This window comes from Talpa occidentalis, unplaced genomic scaffold (genome assembly GCF_014898055.3).
Source record: "Talpa occidentalis isolate TD23 unplaced genomic scaffold, MPIMG_talOcc4v2.1 talOcc4.15, whole genome shotgun sequence".
Taxonomy (NCBI): Eukaryota; Metazoa; Chordata; class Mammalia; order Eulipotyphla; family Talpidae; genus Talpa; species Talpa occidentalis.
Window position 1 is genome coordinate 28,385,262 of NW_023601543.1, and position 20,634 is coordinate 28,405,895.

General features: G+C 37.6%; 1 protein-coding gene across 3 annotated transcripts in view; it reads right to left on the minus strand.

Annotated features, from left to right (window-relative positions):
• The window catches only part of MID2 (midline 2), an 81,076-nt gene that overhangs the window by 13,337 nt on the left and 47,105 nt on the right, over positions 1-20,634 (minus strand). For all 3 annotated transcript variants that reach the window (XM_037512106.2, XM_037512104.2, XM_037512105.2), the window contains exons 4-5: positions 8,275-8,382; positions 6,469-6,617 (exon numbers count right to left, since the gene is read on the minus strand). In XM_037512106.2, the coding sequence (XP_037368003.1) occupies positions 6,469-6,617; positions 8,275-8,382 (257 nt within the window). The remainder of the gene's footprint in view (positions 1-6,468; positions 6,618-8,274; positions 8,383-20,634) is intronic.

Here is a 20,634-nt window from a genome sequence, read left to right on the forward strand (position 1 = left end):
AGTGAGGATAATTAAATACAACGGTTCAAATATTTGTTTTATCTCTGTTCTGATGAAATCCTCCTGAAATGACAGTTACAGAATAAAAAGTCATAGACCCATAAGGACAAAGAGGATGGAAAAAGAGATGCCAGCAAGTAAGAGGCTGTCAATGAATGCTTAGAAGCTGGAAAGGGATGGATGAGTGGTAAGCAACAACAGGCCAGAGAAAGCTAGATCAGGAAGCCAATCATCAAGCTGATGTAGTGCCACAGACAACTGAACATTTGCACAAGGAACAGCTACAGTCCAGATCCACTCAATCCACTCAATCCAGATCCACCCCTCTCCCATCCTGGCAACAGATGTGAGCTTTGGCACTATGCTAAAAGAAGTCTTCAGACTCTCAGTTCCCTTGCCCTGCCTGGTTCCCAGAATGCTGGCAGTCAGGCTTATATATATTCTTTATACTGCCAGAAGCAGGAGATTGCTGGATTCTTTTAAGGGGAAACTGACCTAAGTGAAAACACCTACAGAAATGACACTTCGGGTCCCCTGAATAAAAATCTGGCATTTTGCCTTAAATCCTATAGGACGTTGCAAATTAACAAACTGTCCCAGCCCCTAAGATCTTCAGTCACCTTTTAGTGTTTAAATACAAACAGGCAGACAAAAGCTTACCAGACATTTAGGGAAAGACAGAAACTAAAACGAACAGAAAGGAAAGTTGGAGAAAATCAAGACAGTGCAGATTTGAGGAGAAAACTTGGGAAGTGGTAATTAATACCCTCAGTAAGATAAAAAAATGCTTTGTACCCACAAAGCAAGGATAGAATAATAAAAAGAAAAGCAAGGACAGAAAGATAAAAAGAAGCAAAAGATGGTGAAAAGGAACAAACTTCCGGTTATAAGATAAATACTAGGGAGGTAAGTACAGCTTACCTCACTATGCTGTGTGACAGACAGGAAAGCTAAGAGAATAAATCCTAAAAGTTCTCGTCACAAAGAAGAATGTTTTCCTTTCTTCCTTCTTTTTAAATTATATCTATATGAAATGGAGTTTAGCTTAATCAAACCATCAAATTGTATACCTTAAACTTATATAATAATGTCAATTATAGCAGAACAAAAGTGGAAAAAACAGAAAAAGATTTTAAAATGTGATAAGCCATTGATAGAGTCATGGGATCGTAAAGTAAGTTAGACATTTATAACTTCACTGTAAATTACTAGTTTTATTTCTTTAAGGAGAAAAAATGGTAATTTAGTTCATAAATCATAGTGGCTTATGTCAACATTGTAAATATAGCATGTTAAAATATTAGGCATTATTACTTAACTATACTTCTATATAATTAATGTATCAAATAACATGAATCTTCAAATACTAGAAATCTTCAGTTTTTAATGACTTATTTTAGGAATACTAAGACATCATTAAATGACCTTTCTAGACTGTAATGTAACATCGAAAACATGCTTAGCTGACACATTAGTTGCTGACTATGACCCTTTTTAAGTAAGCCTTTTGTGTACATGGGTTTTAATTTTTCATGAATAAATCCTTAAGACAATCCCTAGGAGAGCCCTCGGATAAAAAAGTAGATATATGTTGAACTTAATAAACTCCTGCCAAATCTTTTTCCAAAATGATTTTTCATTCCCACCAGTAATATGTGAAAATTCCAGTTGCTTAATATCCTCACCAACAGATTAGATGATGTCAGTCTTTTTAATTTTAGCTATTACAACTATGCCATCCAGCTAGGGTCAGAATTAGGGTTTTAATTTTACAACTACTAGTTGGTGGTATCTCATAATGATTTCAGTTTTCCTTGATGACTAATGATGTTGGTGCAATTTTTTAAATTGCCCCTGTACATACAATCTAAGATAGTATTATATATATATATATATTTTTTAAATATTGAAGGCCTTGCATATAAAATCAAAAGACCTAACCTCTGTAAGTATGTATGTTTTTCTTTCTTTATTGTATTATTAGTAGCAATAATAAGCCTCCTTCTATGAGGAAACAAAATATAATTTAGAAAAATTGCACCTATGAAAAAGCAAAGATCAAGAAAATGCTCTTATAAATATGAATGCTGAATTTAAAAATGCAATAGAAAAACTGGATGAAAAAATAAGGAAACATCTTAGATAACAGAAACTGTATACTATCTACAAAGTCATAGAATATAGGAAACAAATGATATTAAAAATTAGAGGGAAAATCTAATATGTCCAGCATCTGACAAATTAGTCCCAGAAAGGAAAAATAAAGGGGAATAAATTATTAGCAAATAATACAAGAATGTTTCCCAGAACTACAAGTTACTAGTCTTCAGATTAAAAAGACCCACTAAGGGCACAAGATTCAAGATGTACCCAGATATAAGACACAACAAAATTCAAGATATACCCAGATATAAGACCTTAGAATTTCATATTAAAAAAATAGTTCATAGTCAAAAGAACAGGAATCACAATAAAAGTGGACTTCTCAACACAGCAGAAATTAGAAAACAATGGAGCCATGCCTTGCCCCTCTTCTCTCCCTTGAAAATTATAAAGGAAATTTATTTCTAACCTATCGAATGTGAAAATTAATTTTAAATAACTTTCCGGGAAAAAAATCTCAAAAATCCACTTCTCACATACTCTTTCCTAGGAAGCTTTGGGAAAATTTGCTCCAATAAAATTAACAGAGCAAATGGTGCATGAGGGGTTAATCAGGCAGAGATGGATGGAGTCCCTAATAAAGAGGACAAACTAAGATATTCAGGGAGACTAAGATGCCTGTACTTCACAGGGCAGAATACCCAAGAGGAGAAACCTGCACAGAGCATATTCTGGAGACTTTTAGAATGCTCCACTCTAATATTCAATAGAATACTGAGCAACACATGCAAAAAATTTCCCAGTGACAGGGAGTTGTAAAAATATATATATTAGAGAGAACAACTGCTGGTTCTCACACAGGGCCAGGAATAGTGACTCTTCCACCAGCCAGACTGGAAAATCTCATGCTTCATGGGGCACTGATTAAAGTACTCAAAAGGGTCTGCTTGAGTAGTAGGGAAAAATTCCCACTAGACTAAACACTGCTCTGATTCAACTGAACAAGTCATACAAGCAAGACCAGAAAATGAAGATTAAGCAATCTTCAAGTAATTTAACTGTGTCCCGAATATATGTAAGAATACAAAAATTATGTCATACAATATGATAATTTTTACAACATCTGGCATCCAATCAATATACCAGATATGCTCAAAATCCAATCTAATATACTAGACATGCAGAAGCAAAAAATATACCTCCTAAACTGAGAAAAGGCAACCTTGAAATTCACCCAGAACTGACCCAGATGTTAGAATTATCAGGCAAGAACATTTAAATAGTTCTAACTGTATTCCATATGTCCAGAAAGCTAGAGCAAACGCAAAATATGTTAAGAAGCTATATAGAAGATCTCCAAAGACCCAAATTTAACTTCTACAGATGAAAACGACAATATCTGAGATGAAAAATGGAGAGGTTAATAGCCGATTAGGCATTACTGAAGGAAATGGTAATGAACTTGAAGATATAGCATTAGAATCTAACAAAATGAAACAGAGGGGAAAAAAGACTAAAAAATGAACAAAACATCAGTGAATTGCAGGATGATCTCAAGCTGTATAATATAAATGTAGCTGGAGTGCCCATAAGAGAGGAAAGAGGCGCACTATTTACAATTTCCAAATTATAGAAACAAAGTGCCCAGAGACAGATGAGTGGATTAGGAAGATGTAGAGTATATGCACAGTGGACATTACTCAGCTATATAAAAAGATAAACTCTTACTATTTGCAATAACATGATGGAACTGGAGGAGATTCTGCTAAACAATAAGTCAAAAGGAAAAAAATATTGAATGGTGTCACTTACATGTGGGATATAGAGAAACGAAGTGTGAGTTACAGAAAAACTAACAACAAACCTTATAAACCTGGCTACAGAACTGAGATTACCAGAGGGGAGAGAAAAAAGGGGGGAAGGGGCATGATGGACTACAGTGGAGGACTATGAGTACCTTAGTGGCTGGATGTGGTATGGTAATATACACCTGAAATGTGTAATCTCATACCTCTAGATCATAGACAGTGTTGTACACCAATGCTACTATAATAAAAAAAAAAAAAAGAAAATTACCCAAAATAAATAAATAATGGCTGAAAATTTTCCGGATTTGCAAAATTCTACTGCTAATGTCTAAAACTGAAAAAATGCAATATAAGGATATTATTTAGAAATGGTCATGTTAATAAAAAAAATCAGCATACAGAGCAGAATTGCTTGCTTTGTTGTAAAAGTGTAGATGATAGTACTAGACTCCGTAAGTTTGAATTTTGCCTCTGTCCCTTACTAGTTGGGTGATTATAGGCAAGTTACTTAACCTCCCTGTGCCTCATTCACTCATTTGTAAAATAAAGATAGTGTCTATCTCATAAGATTTTGTGAGGATTAAATGAGTTATACTTCTAAAGGCTTAGAATAATACTCAGTACAAAACAAATGCTTATTATTATTATTATTATTATTATTATTGGAAAGCAGAATTTGGGGGTAAAAAGGAACTTGCTATTTTTTGCATTATGGCTATTAGAAATATTAATTTTCAACTTTGTACAAGTATAACTTTAATACAAATAACCTTTAAATATTTAAGAAGAGTAAATTGGAGATAAGGAAATGGAAAGCATCTTAAGATGTTACTGTAAAAGGAAGGAAAAGGATAGGGCTATAGCTAGAGGGGATATGAGACAGAGGAAAGTTATGGCAGTTATTTTTAGATAGGAGAAACGTGAGTGGGTTTAAAAGTGGATGGGAGGCCAACTACAGAAGGGGAGAAACTGAAGCCATGGGAAAAAGAGGCCATGCGGCCAAAGCACAAGTGAAGGGACATTTCTTCCATGATAACCAGAGGAAGGTGGTTGGGACAATGAGTAATTTATCATCTCATACCTACCATTCTGGAAAGAAGGTAAAGTCATTTGCTGAGCGTGAGTGGGATGGCAGCGCTGGAATTTGGAGGTGAGTACAGAAGGTCTGAAGTAGCCATTATGGAGGCAAGAAAAAAAGAAATAAGAAACCTGACCAAAGTATCCTGGAAGTATTTCAGCTCACTACTACTGAGAGCCCAGGTGAGGGTAGAAGTCAGAAGCCATAAATTTGTGGTGCAGTAGTACCACCCTCTTTGGTTATGCGATTTTTCTCCAGCAGGGTTCTGCAACTCAAATATAGACATGGAAAAGACAGGAATATCAAGACTGATTCAGGGTTGGGATTTTATCAGGTTGGTGTGATAGAAAGGACAATGGCATAAAGGAACTCATGCTACTGAAAAAGATTAGTTGAAGTGAAGACAGTAGGTAAAAATCTTTGTCAGTAAAAATCAGCACTTAGAGGTCCCAATGGAGTTGAAGAATAGATGTATTTGAAGAAAAACATATTTATAAATTCAGGGGTTGAAGTGAGAAAGTGGGAGGTTTTATTTATGATTTAAGTATAATTCTTTTGTGTTTTTTTATTGAGGTGACATTGATTTACAGTTCTGTATTTGATTTATTTAAGTGCAATTCTGGATGGTGAGGTTTAGCATGTGGGCCTTGGAAGTGGATAGATGAAGTGGAGCAGAGGTGAGGATCACTGGAGGAGGGGATGTCAAGGAGACTTGATGGCTACAGTATTAGGCATTAGCCATGTTAATGTTGCGAATGTCATGCAGAATGATGACAGAAACAACAGGAAGAAAGATTGAGACTCTAGAGCCAAAGTCTTCATCAAATGAAAGGGAGGTCAAATCTAGCCTAACAAGCCCCTATAATGCCTTGATGCCTTGGTGGCTTATGATGAACAATGTTCACTGTAGCCCTTTGATTATTTATGAATGGTGTATAGATGTGCTTCTAAGGATCTGTGAGTCCTTTGAAATTGTGTGCAAAATTACATGTGTACATATCTAATATGCAGTTTTTCCTTAGGAAGAGGGTTCATGACTTTAATCAAATTTTCAAAGGGGTAATGAACAAAATAAAATCTAAGAATGACGGCCCTAAAGATATATATGAGGAATAACTAAGTGAAAGCAACAGCAACTGCACGTAGACTTAGGAAGTGCACACATGTATCAATCTAGCCAATGTTTCTCTGTCCCTACACCAACACCAACATAGAAAGCTCCTGCCCTGAGTGGGCAGTAGAGAGCTGTGGCAAAGCTAGGGTACATGCATATCCCTGCATTAGAGCTGGTAGACTACAGAGAACAAAAAAAAAGGGTGCCAGAAATCCACAGGGCAATCTACCACTGAGGCTTAGTAATTACCTAGCTGGTTAAATCTTCAGGTGGCAACTGGTACACACATCTGACCAGAAAAATGTGACTTTATGTTGACTCCTTTTCATAAGAGCAGGTATGTCAAAAGAATATAAGGAACTCACCGCTCAGCAATATTTTTTGCAGACTGGAGAAACCGTGCCTGGTCATTTTCTTTCAGGATATGTTCAGCTTGGTTGATGAGGACCGTTGAACGTTCAAGACACTGGCGGCAATTAGCAACTTGCTGTGCCAACTTTCTCAGTTTCATAACCTTAAAGGAATTAGAAAAGACAAATAAGATAAAACATCCAGTGGTTAATTAAAAACGATAAAACAACAAGAAGAAGATCTGCTGCAGTGATTCTAAAAATAAGGCCTATTAATATCCCACAGTCCTGTACTAACCATTCACCTTCTCACCCTACCCTCTATGCCTGTCTTGCCAACCCTTCCTTCTGTTGCCTATCGTCCAATCGCTAATGCTGCAGCACACTTAATCACGTATTCTTGTTGGTTATCTACCTCCTCTTTTATTAATAACATTATTTTTTCTGATTATAACAGTAATGCATGCCGATTATAGAACATTTAGAAGATAAAAAGTATAAAAAGAAACCCTACTACCCCCGGAGATCATCTTGTTTACATTTTGTCAACGTATTTTCACATATATGCTTTTAAAAAATACTCCTTATCTTATAAGTATCTACATTTCAACATAGAGATTTCTCTTAGTTTCTTTATGCATCTGTGTGTTCACAGATCTGTGTTCTTGGAAATTTCAATTCCTGTGTTAGTTGGAACCAACCAACATGGCACACGAAGTCCTGTTCATCACCTCAGGCTGTCCTAACTCCTCACACTGCACACACAGCATGAGTTTATAATCACTACCCTGAGCAGCAGACCACCAAGCCTAAAGTCATACAGCATCATGGAGGCTCACACTTGACCTTCTTGGCCATGATTGTTCAGTTCCCAGGCTGGAAGCCTGGACATCTCTCTTTCCTTCATCTTTTATATCTAATCAGCCAATGGTTCTGATCATTTCCTTTCTAGCAATATCTATTCTGCACTTCCCTTCCATTTGGGCTGTTGATTTTCTGGCTTGATGCTTCATCTACCTCATAACTTGTTTCCCTGACTTCAGTATCATCCCATTCTGATATACTGTATAGACTTTTGCCATGTCAATGAGTGTTCGTCCTTCCTTAGAAATTAGAATAGTTTCCCAATGCCATTCATAGTAAGCTGAGAGTCCTTACACTGGCATTCATGGTCCTTCTACAATTCTGGCTCACCTTTCAACCATTTGTGTTTTTTTTTTTTTTTTAACTTTTTTCTTTTTGTATTATCTTATACATAGGAAAGCACCCAAATCTGAAGTGTATAACTCAATAATTTGGGGGGCATATACATAAATCAGATAACTACCAACAAGGTCAGATAAAGAATATTCCAACACCCCAGGAACACCATCATTTTTATTGTATTAATAGCACTAGGCCAAACATTGTTTCTTCTTTACCTCTCTCTCTCTCTACAACCTTACTTCTTGCTTCATGATCCAAGTGCAAACTTGAATCACTGGGATAAAACTTTGACATTTGTGGGCCTCCCTTGTGGTGCAAGGGGTTAAGGCTGCTATGCGCAGCCACTGCAGCACAAGTTCTATCCCCTGCCAGGGAGCTACCCACATGGCACAGCAGACCTCTCCTGACTCGCCTGCTGCTCCACTCAGCAGTGTATTTCAGTTGATCCACCTGTTTGCTCCCCACTCTGTCTCTGGTGAATCTGCTCATCTCCCACACCTCTGGCCTATACCCCAGTTCTTGTATGCATAAATAAATCAATCTTAAAAAAAAACAAAAATTTTGACATTTGTAAAGTCAAATCTGGCTTGGCATCACTGAAGCACTGGGCTTTACCTTTGTCTCTTTGATTTTGACAGCAATCATTTGCTTCCTCTGCTGGATGATCTCTACCAACTCGTCACATTCTTCCATAAGTTTTGCCTCATGCATAGCAGTATTCACCTGCCAAGAAAGTCCACAATATTATACAGTGATTGCTGCCTTTGTCCCCTGCTGGCTCTCAAAGGTTCGGACTGACAGCTAAGCATGCACAACTTCTTCCATACCTCCCTCATAAGATCCACTCCTAGAAGAAGGGTAGAGATGATGATATTAATGATGCAAGGGTATTGAAGCACCACAAATAGGAAGCTCTCCAGGCCTCTGGTAGATCATGATGGTTAATGGAAGCTGGGCAGAAGGACAGATGAGATGGGGGCATGTTACTCCCACTGCACAAGTCCCTTCATCCCAGAACCCTGTCCTCCTGCTGCTCTTTTGGGAAGAGGGTAAGGAAATTTAAGTATGTCAGGGAAAGAGGATCCCTCTCCACCGGCACAATAATATTAACATTGGAACAACATATCACTACCATCCTAATAAATTTGTTTTCAGTTTCCCTTGTTCCCTTCCAATTTTTAAACATATGAATGTGCTATTAAATATTCACATTAAATATATGCATGCACAGCTATAGTTTCACCTAATCACCATGTCTTAGTAGATATTTCTCACCTATGGCCATTCAGTATCTGAATACTTTTCCTACTTTGGGATACTGGCTCTATCAAAATATCTCCACTGTTAATTCAGAGTGGGATAAGGTTGAAAAAGCTACCATTTTTCATTGACTTTTCATGCACTGATTTCTCCTTTCCATTTCCACTACTATTGACATTACATGGCATGAAACCCCCAGAAGGGGCTAAAATGAGACCAGGGGATCTTTGGGATGCCCAAGCATAAAGGGAAAGAAAAGGAAACAAACATATAAAAAACAATTAATGTATGAAGTAATTTATAAATAGATTATTTCATTTAATTATCATATCTTTGTAATAGAAGGGCCATTTTTATTTGCATTTCAAAAATGGGGAAACTGAGGCTTTTAGTGACTTGCTCAGGAACACACAGCTAGTAAGCAGTAAAACCAGAATTCAAACCGAGTTCTGTCAAGTGAAACCCCTGGGCTGGCTGGGTGGGCAGGCGAGGTTCAGTTCCATTTCAGCAGCACACAGAGCAGTCACACAGGGAAGCACAATCATTCCAAGAGTCTATTCAAGGATCACTCGAGCAGAGCTCTAGAAGGCTGAGGAATAGACAATGGGTTACTTGAGAGCACCAAAACTCCAGGAGCCAGACGTGCTTCATTAGCAGGACAGGACTGCATTGCCAGTTGCTAGCCCTCTTCAGAGGATTCCTCTACATTCTCCAAGCCCAGCAAAATAACTATCACTGAATCCTGCTGCTTCCATTCTTATTCTCTTCAGTCCCTGCGGACCAAGTTTCTGTTTCTCACTTAACTGAAATAAAATGCATCTGCCAAATGACAACCTTATTTTTATTTCTATTTTGCAAGGGGAATGCCACAATGAGAGCTTACATTTATTCTGAATAAACAGCCCCATTCTGGTTATTTCAACTTTTTCCTGAGTCTCTTCATTCTTGCCCTAAATTGGATCTACCTTTACAAGGCAGATAATCTTATTCTCTCAGGGAATTCCTACTCATGTAAGAATATGCAGTTCATCTAGTTCACCCTGATTCCTTCTTTAGAGTATCTGGAAACTTAGACACTTTGTATTTATCGTGTCTTTTTGAGGCTGCTGGTGCATGGCCTTAAAAATTTCTTTTTTCTTTCTTTTCCTGCCACCCTTCTTGGGTAGGCCCTGTTCACATCATAATAGCCTCATAAATCATCCCCAGGTTTACCATACCCCCATATGAAAAGCATGCCCTTGCTCGAAAATCTTCATTTTGACAGCCATCTCCTTAAGGAAAGACTATATGACTTTGTTTCCCCTACTGTAACCTGTATAATGCTTTACACACAACAAATACTTATGAAACATTTACTGATTGATTTAGCAAAGTGAAATATCTAAATTAGAATAGCAAACATTAGAAGATATACAACAGTAAATGCATTTTGTAGAGAAAAATGTAGATTAAGGGAACCAGAGTGGGGTTTAGGTAGTTGCATGGCAAAGATAAAACAGTCAGGCAAAATTAGTAGAGCATAAAGTTGGCTGAAAAGGCAAAATCCCAAACTAAAGGTGAAATAGTGACATTAAATTTCTTCCATGTCAAGAAGCAGCCCAAAAGAGTAGGGTCCTTAAATGTTTTCTGAATAAGAAATACTACAGGGAAACTGTCTTCACGATGTGAATAAAACAACTCAAATTGTTTGAAAGGCACTTCAAAAACACTGGTATTTTCCTTGTCTGTAGTTTCCTTTGAAAAGACAGTGAAGTTTTTCATTTCCTTATTAACTCTTGCTTTGAAATAACTGGCATTAAATTGTTAAGCATTCTTGATTGGCCAGATGGTTGGTTGGCTAGTTGGTTTGCAGAGGACTCCAACTCTTTGACTTTTGCTCTTTGGTTAGTGGGTTTAACTGAATGTCTTAATGTCTGTGGAGCAATCTATTCTCCTGAAAATGCTGGCAACCCAATTGTGTAAATCTTCCCACCCCAAAAAAGACTTCTGGAGGGCAGTTTCTGATATTTCAGACTATTAATATGAGAACCAGTCTTCCAAGGCCTAAACATTAGGAAATGTAGGTCTTTCTGTTAAGTTTTCAGGCTGCCCATGAAAACACATGAAAAAACTTTCTGAAGTTGCCCTGAAAACCAGTCCATATACTGCAAAGACAAAGGCCTGGAACCCAGAGAGGACTGAATGTGGTACCACAGGCACCAGATGCCCCTCCCACACACACCATATTCACTAGTGATGGACCCTTTGAAGCCACTCCCCCATCTCCAGAAGAAACCACAGACTATTTCTCCCTGACAAATGGCACCATCTACTGGAAAAGTTGAAGCTCTACACCTGTAAGATATTTGAACACATAATTGAAACCTACACAGCTAATAATTGGGAGACAGTAAAATACAACAAATGACATCTTGAGTCTTCAGGGGGATATTGCACCATACAGAAAGAACAAGTGTCCAGAAATCAAACACAGAGACATGGAAAACCTTTTCTTTCCTTCAGATACATAATTCAAAATTGCCATAATAAGGAAATGCAAAGAAAAGGAAGAAAACACAGAAAAGCTGTTCAAAAATATACAAGAAAACTCAGAAAACCAAATGAATGTCCTGAGAAACAAAATTAATGAACAGAAGAGCAAAACTGAAGCATTAACAAAGAAAATAAAGGAGATGCAGAACATAAAAAGACCAATAAAGGAGATTTAAAAATTCTGGAGAAAGCTATTGGCATAGAATAGACCAAATAGAAGAGTGAATCAGTGACCTTGAAGATGATAATGCACAAAGAATCCAGGTAGAAGAAAGAGATATATGAGGGGGGGGGGAATGAAGAAACACTTTGAGAATTATTCAACCCATTAAGAAAGGCAATATAAGAATAATGAATATCCCTGGTGGTGCAAGGGGTTAAGACGCAACCTACGAAGGTATCTGCAGCCACTGCAGCATGAGTTTGATCCCCGGCCAGGGAGCTACCCATATAGACCTCTCCTGACTCGCCCGCTGCTTCCCTCAGCAGTGTATTTCAGTCAGTCTGCCTGTTCTGTTCCCTAATCTGTCTGTGGTGAATCCTCTTACCCTCCACACCTCTGGCCTGTACCCCAGTTCTTGTATGCATAAATAAATAAATCTTATTTTAAAAAAAGAGTAATAAGTATCCCAGAAGGGAAAGAGAGATAGGAGAATAGAGTTCTTTGATAAAGAAATAATAAAGGAAAACTTCCTGCACCTAGAGAAAGAATCAAATACACAAGTCTGTAGCTAAAAGAACACTTCATTACCTAAATGTAGCAAGACCTACTCCAAGACACATAGTAGTGCAACTTCCAGAAGCTGAAGGAGTTTGCAAACACTAGACCTCCTTTCTAAGAAATGTTGCAAGAATCTCTCATATCTAAATCAAAAAGAAAAACATTCCCACACACAAAAAAAAAAAAAAAAACTGAGCAAGGAAATAGATATTACCAGAAAATTAAGGACAAGTGAACTTCATATATCAAAAATCACCCTAAACATAAGTGGACTGAATTCACCAATCAAAAGGCAGAGAACAGCTGGTTGGATCAGAAAACAGAATCCAACTTTCTACTGCCTCAAAGAAATTCACCCTAGCTATAAAGATAAAAGTAGGCTCAGAATAAATAGTTGGGAAACCACCCTATGTGCAAATGGGGTGCAAATAAAGACAGGGACAGTAATACTCATATCAGATAAAACAGATATCCAGCTTTAAAAAAAAGTGACAAGAGACAAGAGACAGGGATGGATAATACATAATGATTACATCAAGAAGGCATAGGACTCATCAATATATGCTCAACAAAGGAAGGAGCATCAAAATATACAAGGTGATTATAAGGCAATTACTACCAAATCTGAAAGCAGACACTAGAAACAATACATTAGTGGCTGGACACTTCAATTCCCCACTTGCACCAATGGACAGATCAATGAGACAGGAAAAAAACAGGGACTCAATAGTCTTAAGTGAAGAATTAGAACACATGGGCTTAAAAGACATTTACAGTGCACTACACCCTCAAAAAGACAAATACAAATTCTTCTCAAGTGCACATGGGACATTCTCCAAGATTGACCACATATTTGGTCACCAACCAAGTATAAATAAGTTCATGAAGATTGAAATCACACCAATTGGGCTAATAAAGAAGTGAAAGAAGAAATTTTAAAAATACCTTGAGACAAATCACAATGAGGACACAACCTGCCAGAACCTATGGGACACAGCAAAAGCAGTGCTAAGAGGGAAATATGTATCAGTACAGGCCAAGAAACAAGAAACAATTAAAAAAAAATCTAATATTACACCTCAAGGAACTAAACAAAGAAGAACAAACAAAACTAAAAGCCAGCAGAAAAACTACAGCAGAAATAAATGACATAGAAATTGAAAGGACACTACAAAAGATTAATGTGACCAAAAGCTGGTTCTTTGAAAAAAAAAAAATAGGAAACCTCCAGCTAGGTTCACAAAGAAAAAAAGGTAGGAAACTCAAATCGAATCAGAAACAAAAGAAATGTTACATCAGACATCTCAGAAATTCAAAGGCTCATAAGAGATTACTATGAATATTTATATTCTAGTAAGTTGAATAATGTAGAAAAAATGGACAAATTCTTCAAAATATGCAACCATCTGAATCTGAATGAGGAGAAACAGAAAACCTGAACAGACCATTACAATCAAGGAAATTGAAATAATAATCAAAAGTCTCCCAAAAAACAAAAGTCCAGGACCAGATGGTTTCATTAGTGAGTTCTACCAAGCCTTCAAAGATGAGCTAATACCTTTCCTGCACAAAATCTTCCCAAAAAGTTGAGAAAAACAGAATATTTCCAAATACATTTTATGAGGAAAACATCACCCTGATACCAATACCATGTAAAAATTGGCAAAATTTGAATGAGGTCTGTAGTTTGTTTAACAGAATATTGTACAATGAGAATTTCCTGGTTCTGATAGTTATATGATTATGTAAGACATTAGACAAAACTCTAGAAGTCCCATAATATTTTAGGCACATCTGATGAAGCGATATTTATGTAGTTTTCTGATGTTATAAGCAATATCTTCAGGCCTTTGCTCAAATGTCATCTCAACTCACATTCCACTCTATATTCTAGTTTAATTTTATTCATAGCACTTATACCCTCTAATCAAAAATGTGTTTATTTATTGTCTCCCATCCCCCTTGAATGCAAATTTCTTATGGTTAAGGACTTTGTTTTGTTCACTACTGTATTTTAACCCCTAGAACAGTGCCTGGCATACTGTAAGTACTGAATAAATATTGAATGAATGAAGGAATGAATGAATGTGAATGTGCTGGCCACGTATAATGAAAAAAATGTATAATAGGCTGCATTTCATTACATGAGACAAATTTTCATTATATTTTCTTTTTATACAATTATTCAAAATAGTCATTTTGTTCTGCCATTTGTATATTGTTTATGATTTTGAGAAGGATTTGGAAAGATGTTCCTAGGTCCTAGGAAACTATATCTTCTGAAAAAGTTCCTTACAGCATGTTAAAAGAAAGAAAAAGTTACTTTTTCTGGGTAATTGGCTGTGCTTTACTTGCAGTGAGTCAGAAGAGGGTAGTGTTTGTTCAGTTATCCTTTCTTGGTACTTATTATGTACCAACCCATGTGCTGGGTATAAAAAATTTGACAGGCCAGAGTTTACAATTATCCACAAGTATCCACTCTCAGAGTTTACAATTTGGTAGGGAACTGATACATAGAATTTCTAAGATAAAAGTATGCATAGGGTTCTCCTCATTTATAATGCAGGAACACCTGAACCAGATTAGGGAAAGGAGAGGGAGATGTAGCATGGGTAATGGCTTCTGGAGGGTGTGATGCTTGAGGTAAATCTTAAAGGAAAAGCAGTAGTCTGCCAGCAGAAAAGGAAGATAGTATAAGTTCTGTAAGGCCAAGTGCCATCTTCACTATTGTGTTCTCAATGCCTGTAAAGGCAGAAATATGCTTACATATTTGTAGAATGAATGGAAGAAGTGTAAAAGTACCAAGTGGCAAAAGGACATGCTAGAGAAAGGCAGGGTTCCAATCATGATGGGTCTCACAACCTCTTATCTTAGAGATGATAGGGAACCACCATGAAGGATTTATGGTAGAGGAGAAACACAAAATATTTGCATTTTAGAAACTTCATTTGCACAACAATGTGGAAAATAGATCAGAGGGGAGAGGAGGAAAGCAGTTAGGAACTATGATTTTCAAAATGAATGTGGCAAGGTCATGGTTGCTGCCATCAAGAAATTTATAGACCAGGGCCTCCCCGGTGGCGCAGCGATTGAGCGCTGGGTTGCGAAGTTGCCCGCAGCCTCTGCAGCGCCTGTTCGATCCCCGGCTGCTCCCCGGCCACCGGAGGAGGGTCCCACATGGCACGCAGACCTCTCCTGCCGCCCGCTGTGCCCCTCAGCAGTGTACTTCGGTCCTTCTCCCTGCTCTGGCTCTGGTGAATTCTCTCACCCTCCTGCGCTTCTGACTGTACCCAGTGCATGTATAAATAAATAAATAAATCTTTAAAAAAAAAAAAAAAAGAAATTTATAGACCAGTGAAGAAAACAAGACATAATATAATTGGATTCCAATACAGCAGAATAGACGGTGTAACAGGCATATTCACAGGCTGCCCTGTCCAAGTTCTTGCACCAAGTGCATGGAGGAGTTCATACCAGAACCCAGGTTTCCAATTCCTCATCCAAGTATTTTCCCCCAAGTCTTCCTTTTCACTGCCTTTCACAACCACAAAATTATGTAAGAGGAAGAGAGCAGGGAATCTCTTCTTAGCCTGGGACAGAAATGTGGGGAGCGTTTAGCCCCTTTTGGTACTCAAGTCTGGCATAAGCATCTCTCCCCAAGACCTCTGTTTCTGAGACATGGCTTCAGCATCCTGACACTCCCTGTATGTGCAGAGCAAGGACTAGCTGCTAGAAGGGCCAGAGAAACTCACGTTCTGATAGTTAAGATCAAGGCAGGCAACATTCTGAGAAAGAAGTCATTCTTTCTGAGACAGGGGACTTCAGATGGTAAAAGGAAAAAAGCTTGGTTCTATGTTTAGAAAAGGCAGATGGTCACTAGAAGCAAGGGCCCAAGTGGAAGAGTAAAAATAGCCAAAGAAGAGCCTATATTGCACTTACTTTTTGGGAGTAGAGTGAAGTGGTGGGTAGGGAAAGAAGACAGAGAAGTACCAGCAAAGAAGTCCAGGAAAAGAAGAATTCTGCATCATGAGAACATCAGTGGAAAAGGAGGCCTCAAAATAAAAATAGGAGGCCTGACTCTGGACTAGGTAACAAATATGAGAACATATTTCCAGGGGTAGCAACTACCTCATGAATCAGGACAGAGACAAAGCATTAAGGGAAGTGGGAGGAAACCCAAGAGGGAAAGGAAGTCTTGAGGCAAGGCCTTCAGGTTATGTTGCTGGGGATAGGGATGGAGAGAGGGAGAAGGAGGCAGAGGTGGGGGGAGGGAGGGAGAAATTAATTGAATGGGCCTCAAAATCATGCAGCCCAAGATTAGCTTCCTGCTTGTACTGCTAACCAACCACCTGTCTGGTCTTGGGCAAAAGGTCCAAGTTTCTTCTTTCATAAATGAGAATAATGCTAGTTTCTAGTCTCATTTCTTTGCTACATATTTATTAAACAATGGAAATAAAGCACCTAATATACTTTCTGATATATAATAGTCAAATATTTGTTTTTTTTTGTTTTATTCTGTTTTGTTTTATTATTTTTGTTACTAAGACTTGATGATGGTGACAACTGTGACTATTATTGTTATAACCACTGTATCTTCTGAGGATTTTCTGCAGAATGATCCAATAGGCACAGTTTTATCACCTGGCTTATTTTTATTCCATTTCTAAATATTGTCTGGTTTGCTTTCTGGAACATACTGGGTAACAATTTGCTTTTCTCTGAGACTGCCATATGCTTTTTCTTCTTCTTCTCATACTTAAGTACCTAGGCCTCATCCCCAAATGTAGTTACCACCACTGGGTCAAGGTTCACCGTGCCTGTGAAGGTAAGATGGCCTCTCTGCCTACCATGAACCAGATCATCACCTACTCCCTCCATTCAGAGTAGACAGCTCATGCCAGGAGGGAGGTCAGCTGTTGATTCCTGACAAAACACTGATTACATTTCTCATCCTTCACTGGGAAGGAATTTGGCTGGCCCAAGCGTGTTAGTTTGTTTTTCTGCTCTGGGCTCCCCCATAATTAACAAAATCCCCCAGGCTCAGAGCCCAAAAGGTATTAGGTTGGATCCAGAATAAATAGGTTGTAAGCAAGAAAGCAATCTAACATATTCCCTCACTTAGAAAAATATAACTGTTTTAGTCTCCTCTGCAGTACTCCCTAAGGAAGAGACTCCCATCTGTCCTGTACTCTGCACCCCAAAAGAGTGGGGTTCTGTACTTTGGAAGCTCATTAAAGTACTGCTAATGAATATATGCCTTCCTACAACTGATTCCTTCTCTAGAGAGGAGAGAATTCACCACTTAGCCTGCCTGATGGGTGAGGGTAAGAGGTGGTTGTCAAAAATATGAACAGAGAATGTAGTATTATGGGTATTACTGGGGTCAGAGAAGGCCCTAACGTAGTTATACTGGCTCATTCAGGAACCTTATTCTGATGGGCACTGCCTTATGGTGAAAAGCCCTGAGGCTCATGTACATGTGTTTGTATGCATTGTGTGTGTGTGATACTTATAATTCATAATTTCTCACCACTATTACTAGAGCAAAGCAGGCATGTCTGTGTCCTCCACCCCCACACATGCTAGGACAAAAAGTTACTTTTGGGAGCTTATATTTCCCTTATAGGTCTATCCTTGATATTTCTTTTAACCTGATTCGCTCTTATATAAATGGTGACAGTATGAGGGAGCAAAAAATGTGATTTATTTTGGGTCTTTACTTCATGCTTAGAGCTCTGGGCTCAATTCTTCACTTTGAGAAGTCCAATAGCTTCTAGAGAAATACAAAGCAAAGAAAAAGGAATCAACTTCCTGGGAAATTCCAAAGAAATGATCATCTTAATTCATTAGTATTGCTAATCAAAGAAATAATTATAGTTGTATAGTTTATAGCTGTATAGAAGTTATGGTTTAAATTAGAGAGGGCTTTCAGATATATTTGACCTGTATATTTAATCTTCACCACAACTCTATGAGAGAGATAGAGCAGGCATCATTGTCTGCATTTTATGAATAAGGAAACTGAAATCCAGAGAGGTAAATGGTCAAAGTTATATAAGCTAGCAAGAGATGGACTTACAGTCCAACTAAGCTTTCTAATTCCAACTCGAGGTCACCATCAAATTCCCAATGTTCCAGACTAACTGTCAAAGTAATCTTACTCTTTGATCACTCTCTTTGTAATCAGTTCACCTGTTTAGTGGTCTAAATTTCACCTTTGACACAAAGCTGGCTGACCTTGGACAAGTCACTTAACATTTCTGAGCCCATTTATTTGATGGGTAAAATAAAAATAGTATTACCTATCTCAAAGGTTGCTGTGAGAATAGGAGATATTAGAGATGCAAGTCTTAGCACAGAACCTAGAACAGTGTAGGAGTTAAATAAATATTATTCCCTAAATAAATATTAATTCCCTTCCCCACTGTCCCATCCCACCTTATTACTCCAGTCTGGAAAATATAGTACTTCTTTCCCAGAAAGCTGAAATTCAGGCTTTGATTTGTGGCTGCACTTACTTGTCTTACTGTCAAATAGGATGCTTGGCATTTCAATTCCTGATAATATGCATTTACAACTGATAGTCCCATAATCTTTTGTTGGTGTAGGTAGTTTAGGCATTTATAACTTGTGTATATGTGTGCATACACAAATGTGTTTCTACATCATCTAAAGGATTATTACTCAGAAATTACTTCCACTTTCTAACTCTGAACAAATAATTCTTTTTTTTTTTTATCTTAATCTCATCTAGAACTGAAAAGGCTGGTTTGGTCTTATTTGGATAATAAGCAGACTTATTCAGTTGCTTTGTTCTGAATTTACTGTAGGAATTCAAATCTATGATCAATTAGAGTTCAGATATAACATCTTCAACACTAGATTCCAAATGCATTTTCTAAGATAGGATGCAACTACTAGCAGTCAGGTTCCTGTGGGTTGTCTTTAGACAGTAACGCGGTTCAGTTCTTATACTTGAATCTTTCGTGTTGTCACATTCTCCTGACTGTGGAGCTTCAAACCATGTGATGAAAAAGGAAGACCTACATAGGAGAAAACAAGACTAGTCCTGGGTGTGGGGATACAGGACTTTGATAGAAATAGGTTTGATAGACCAAAAAAAAAAAAAAAAAAAAGTGAAGTTATAGAAGATTTTGGCTGGAGAGAGGTGTTAGGCAAAACTTTTAATTGTTTATATATTTTAGCATTGCTTTACTGGTTGCAGTGGACACATGTCCCTACTACCATTTCAAATATTTTCATGATGAAATTTTCTAAGCACATTTATTTTTTTTTTCTAAGCACATTTAAAACCAAAGAATATGATGAAACCTCATGTACCCATTCTCCAGATTCAACAGCCATTAACATTTGTTTGATTTACTTCCCTCTTTTTTGCTAGAGTATTTTATTTTTTTTAAGATTGATTGATTGATTTATTTATTTATTTATTTATTTATTTATTTATTTATTTATTTATTTTATTTTATTTATACAAGCACTGGGTACAGTCAGAAGTGCAGGAGGGTGAGAGAATTCACCAGAGCCAGAGCGGGGAGCAGAGCAGGCAGAAGGACCGAAGTACACTGCTGAAGGGAGCAGCGGGTGGCAGGAGAGGTCTGCACACCATGCGGGACCCTCCTCCAGTGGCCGGGGAGCAGCCGGGGATGGAACCGGCGCTGCAGTGGCTGCGGGCAGCTTCGCAACCCAGCGTTCAACCACTGCGCCACCGGGGAGGCCCTTGCTAGAGTATTTTAAAGCAAATCCAAGATATCGTTATTTCACCCCTAGGTACTCAAAATTAAAAAGAAATTTTATTGAATAATCCCAGTGATTAAAATAATTCCCTAATATCATTCACTTAACCCTTGCTCCATATTTTAATCTCCCAACTGTTTAAAAGGTGTATAGATAGATAGATAGATAGATAGATAGATAGATAGATAGATCGATAGATATCATCATTGTTCATTTTTGTACAATACGTGCTTTCTCCTGTCAGGTGTAGTCCCCATAAATTCCCACCACCAAGTCACCCGTGCACCATCACCATAGTCCCTTGTGCTCTTCTCTCCACTGTTTTGATCACTCTACCTCCCCCTCCCTTGCAGAATGTCTCTGATTTATAGTTGTGTGCTAATTTTGTTTTTTCATTTATTTTTTTCTGATCCTTAAAAGGTGTACTTTTACAGATGATTTGTTTGAATCGGGTATTTTATGAAGAGAAACTTAATACTGATTTTTCAAAGACCTTGTATATTTATCAGGAATAATTAAATACTGATGTTTCCTAGTGAAAAATAAAAGACTCCATCAATACTATGCATTCCTTCCACTCCAATTATTGATCTTTAAAATTCTAGGTGTACAGTAGGTCCTCAAATGACACTTTGTTCATTATCTTCTTGTTATAATGCTGATGAGAAAAAAATCCCTACTAACATTAAACGAAACAGTATTTA